The sequence below is a fragment of the Papaver somniferum genome, unplaced genomic scaffold, assembly GCF_003573695.1.
Source record: "Papaver somniferum cultivar HN1 unplaced genomic scaffold, ASM357369v1 unplaced-scaffold_30, whole genome shotgun sequence".
Classification (NCBI taxonomy): Eukaryota; Viridiplantae; Streptophyta; class Magnoliopsida; order Ranunculales; family Papaveraceae; genus Papaver; species Papaver somniferum.
Genome location: NW_020641040.1, coordinates 272948 through 277940, shown reverse-complemented (window position 1 = coordinate 277940; position 4993 = coordinate 272948). Strand labels below are relative to the sequence as shown.

Sequence of the window (4993 nt, the reverse complement as noted above, 5' to 3'; positions counted from 1 at the left end):
CCCAGTTCAATATTTCCAATACCAACAACCATTCTCATGAACTACAAATCTCAGAATCACCACCTCAGTTCCACCTTCATTTTCATTTTCATTTCACTTAAGAACTCTATTTCAACCACTACATAGCTCAGTTAAATCGTAACTCAGATAACATCCATCTACCAAATTCAATACAGTTTCACATTATAATAATCTGCAATAGAAATTCCTCTTGCAGGACACTAAACATTCATATATACTTCAATTTCATCATATATTCATCCATATCCATAACTTATAAATTCATTAATTGAGATCAATAACTTTATTGAGTTACTGAGAGAGTAATTACCTCAAACCATATCAATCTAAATAGTTGACTCCATCAGTTGAATCAAGTTCTTTTTTGCTTTAATAGAGAAAACCCAAATCAATCTTCAATCATCTTCTTTGATTCACAGAAGATCCCTAAATGAATCTGTAACCCTAATTTACCCAAACTGTTAAAACCCATCTCATATCCCATTTCTTAATTATCAATTTCAGCATCTACAGCTTCCTTGAGTTGTTCTTATGAAATCCTAATTGTACAATTCTTCGTGAACAACTTCATAACCTCTAATTAACTTCAACCCTTTCCTCAATTAGCTAAACTCAATCTTTAATTCTTCTTAATCATCACCTAATTGAAATCCAATTCGATTCTCTGGAAAATCCTAACTTTCTCGATCTTCATCAACACAACAGATCATTGATTAAACAACAACCTGCTGGTGTGGTAGGTTCTGAGTTAAGAGAGGTGACGAGTTAGAGAATATTAAGTTAGGGTTTCGTCTCTATTGATGTTTTTATGGAATCGACATGATTATCGAGTGTCCTTGTTGTAAAGTTGTTACGATTTTGAAGACCTCACTTAGGGATTCGTGAAGCTGGGTCAGTCTATATATCTTTTTCCTGATAGTTCTTGTATAAGGATCTTGTTCTACTGGTTATTAAAGTTAACATACTTTTGATCAAAAACAAGATAGATATAAATCAGAAAATTTTCTTCGTCTTAGGCTTTGTGATTCCTCAAGATAGATATTTAAACTCTTCTTTAATTTGTTTGGATTTTTCTTCAGAGGTGGTTAGTGATATAGGATTCTCTGCTAACAGAGTGTAATTGCTCCAGATTCGTGAGGTTTGCTAGACATCACATATATTTCCAAACCTAGATTTAAACATATCAAAAGGGAAATCAAATAGGTTTGTCAGTTAGAGGCAGATATGTATCAAAAAATTTTACTGAGGTTGAAGCAACTCTTAGGCTTTAAAATACTTTAGCTAAGAGAATCAAGTACGTAGAATCTTGCGAGGTTCAAGAGACGTAAGGAACACGACTACAACTGAATTGCTTGGAGAGTTAACTCAATCTCAACGAAATTTCTGTCCAAAGTCTGATAATATACTAGTATATGTAGCGCTCTGTAATACAGTGTGGTGTTCACAGCTGGACGAAGTCCCGGGGTTTTTCTGCCCCAGTGCAATTTTCCTCGTTAACAAAATTCTGGTGTCTTGTGTTTTTCCTTTTACACGTTATATTGTTTATCTTTATCTTTATAATAGGAATAAAACGTGTAATACATAATTAATCTAGACAATTTAGGTCCTTATTATTTTGAGATAAAAAACAAGAATTGATCTTGTTGAATTCATATCTTGAAAGATAGATCACAAGTTTCATACTTGTTAAAAGTCGGATCCTGATAATTCGGATACAACTAGATTGATCTTAGATATTTATTTTTGAGATGGTCCAAGAACTCTTCTACACCATCAGGTAGACAGACCTTTGGTCCGTTGATATTGATTATAGAAGAGAAAAATAAAAACTCTATATACAATCTGACTCAAGGGTATTTATTTTAACCTACTTGTGATTGTATTATGTTTTGTCTATACAGGTTTCTGAACAAAAAAGTTGATGGTGTACTTGGTACTCTCTCCTTTTCAACATAGTTCAGGAAATTAGTGCATTACATAATTTAGTATGCTTAGTCTATCATCTCAGTTCATTAATATATCATCAACCAATCTCCATGAACATCTCTTCACCACATTATATTCTTTCGTGTACATGAACCATCGATCACCATCTGTGTTCGCCATTATCTACCAAATCGCTTGATATGAAAATAAATAAATTACACTTCAAAAATTTCAGACATACATATTACTACATTCAAAACATAATCAATGACTATCATTAATATATAGTGCAGTCACAGTGCAGTGTTTGATATAATACTACCTTTAGAAATCTCACTCCAAATATATTTAAACATATTGGTACCTTCAAAACATAACGAGTGATTGTCTTTAAGACATATTGCAGGCCCAGTGCAGTGTTTGAAATAGTACTACTTTAAAAAAATGTCATGCAATACATATTTCAAACGTATTATTACCTTCAATACATAATGAGTGACTTTCATAAAAAAAAAGTGCATTTAGAATTCATCGTTTGAAAGAGTATTACCTTCAAAAATCTCACATCATCTATGTTTCAAACATATTGCTACCTTCAAAACATTATGAGTGTCTATTTTTAAAACGTAGTGCAACTCCCAATGTAATGTTTAAAATAGTACTACTTAAAAAAAATACAATATATATTTCAAAGGTATTATTATCTTTAAAACATAATGAGTGACTATCTTTAAAACAAAGTGCATTAGGAATGCTGGGTTTGAAATAATATTACTACCTTCAAAAATCTCATGCCATACATATTTCAAACACACTGCTACATTCAAAACATAATTAATAACTATCTTCAAAATATAGTGCAGTCACAGTGCAATGTTTGAAATAATACTGCCTCCAACAATCTCATGTTGTTCACATTTCAACATATCATTACCTTCATAAGATAATGAATGACTATCTTCAAAATAAAATGCATTCGCAGTATAATTTTTGAAATAGTACAACGTTCAAAATCCTCACTCCGTACATATTTCAAACATATTATTACCTTCAAAACATAATAAATGACTATCTTCAAAAACATATTGCATCCGCAATGCAGTGTTTGAAATAGTACTACCTTAAAAAACTTCAGGTTGTCCATATTTCAAACATATTACATTATTACTACCTTCAAAACATATAGAGGGAGGATGCATGGCACTCTTAGATGGATAATATCATATATGTTATGTACTATTTTTTCCGCAAAACCAAAACGACAATGAATTTGAATCTAATATTTAGATGATATGTTCTTCTCGTAGGACTTTACATTCCTACCAAAAATGAGCGTAATTTGAGACGTATAACTCCACCATCTATTCCTTTGAATGTCAACTGTTAAAAGTTAACGGTTAGATGGTAAAGTTTTGGCAATATGTTAAAAGTTAACGGTTGAAATTAAGATCGTTAGATGGTAAAGTTTTGGCAACTCGAATTGTGCTCATTTTTGATAGGAATGTAAAGTCCTATTAGACGAACGTACCATCTAAATATTAGATTCAAATTCATTATCATTTTGCCTTTGCGGAGAATATAACACAAATTAAATTATATACGATAATGTCCATGGATCCTCCCTCAAACATAAATGACTATGAGTCCCTTCAAAACATAGTGCAGTCGTAATGCCATGTTTCAAATAATATTACCTTCAAAAATCTCATGGCATCGTACATATTTCAAACATAATGAATAACAACCATCTTCCAACGAATGCGCAATGCCCAGTCTACCTTGAATAAAAAACAAATATTGAAGCTGGAACCAAGTGGGGCATGTTGGCAACAGGGCTAGTGTTGGGCCATTGAATTTGGCCACCAATAACTTATTTTATTGGATTTAGGGCGTTGCGTCTTGGTAATTCCTTTTTTACTTGCAAAAGCGTTACCTTTACTGTTCCATTTCACCATACAAGAAAAGTAAATCAGGATATGAGTATATATAAATGGATTCAGTTCAGAACATCCACTAAAAACCATCACTCAGCCGCAACATCACCAAAAATTCCTCAAGAAAAATTCTTCTCGGTCACAGAAATCAAATCTTTTAAACATGGTGGATCTAATCGATTTCACCGATAGGGTCATCGAAATCGCGAAAAAGAGAGCACGCCTCAACGATTCATGTTCATCAGATTTACAAGCTCTAAAATTAAATTCGCAAACCCAAAGATTAGCTCTGGAACGATCTATTCTAACAGGCGTCGATTACTCAATATCATTTGTTGAAACTCATAAAGCTATTGAAAGAAGAATCGAAGAAGAGATTGATAATCGCCTTAATACCAAGAAGGTTGTGGTTTTGGATGACGGAGATGTCTGTTCGATTTGTCTACAAGATATAGATGACGACGGAGCTGCAAGAGTTTTGGGTTGTTCGCACACTTTTCATTCCAGATGTATTTCGGAGTGGAGGAAACGGAAGACTAATTGTCCTTTGTGTAGACATGATATGGAGAAAGAACAGGAACAACGGTGTACCGTTAAACGGCGAAAAGTAGATGAGAATCCGATTATAATTATCGAATAAATTGTTGTATTTTTATTTTTATTTTTTAAAACTGTATTTTTATCTTTTTTAATGTGTTTCACTATCGGTATCAATTACTTCAGTTTGGAATTTAGTGAGACAAAAGTTGAATGATTGATTGGGAACTTTAACTGAGTTGTGAATGGCATAGATTGCACGATCCGGGTTGACACTAACCATCCTACACTCCTAGACCTATAAATGATGGGTGAAAAATATGGCACGGGCACGTCTTTGCCGATGGGTGATATTTAATTATTATGTTTCCAGAAATGAGCGACAACAAAGCAGAAACCAGAGGAAAAATAAAACTGCACTATCAACAGATGCGCTGGGAGAGATAGGGAAAGTTGGGACCTGGGATTATAAAACTAAAAAGTCATTTTGATTAAAGAAGAAGATATTCAAGACATGTTTTTTGCCGACTGCTAAAAATCTTGCTTCACAATTCACAAGCTGGGTTTTACGTGAA

General features: G+C 33.0%; 1 protein-coding gene across 1 annotated transcript; it reads left to right on the top strand.

The window, feature by feature from the left end:
* Nucleotides 1-4044: 4044 nt before the first annotated feature.
* LOC113341663 (E3 ubiquitin-protein ligase RNF181 homolog) lies at nt 4045-4521 on the top strand. Its single transcript, XM_026586453.1, has one exon. It carries the CDS (start codon nt 4045-4047, stop codon nt 4519-4521), a length of 477 nt encoding a protein of 158 aa, XP_026442238.1.
* The last annotated feature ends 472 nt before the right edge of the window (nt 4522-4993 follow it).

What these genes read in the sequence shown, in the direction of transcription:
- LOC113341663 (XM_026586453.1), top strand. Translation starts at nt 4,045, where the DNA reads ATGGTGGATCTAATCGATTTCACCGATAGGGTCATCGAAATCGCGAAA.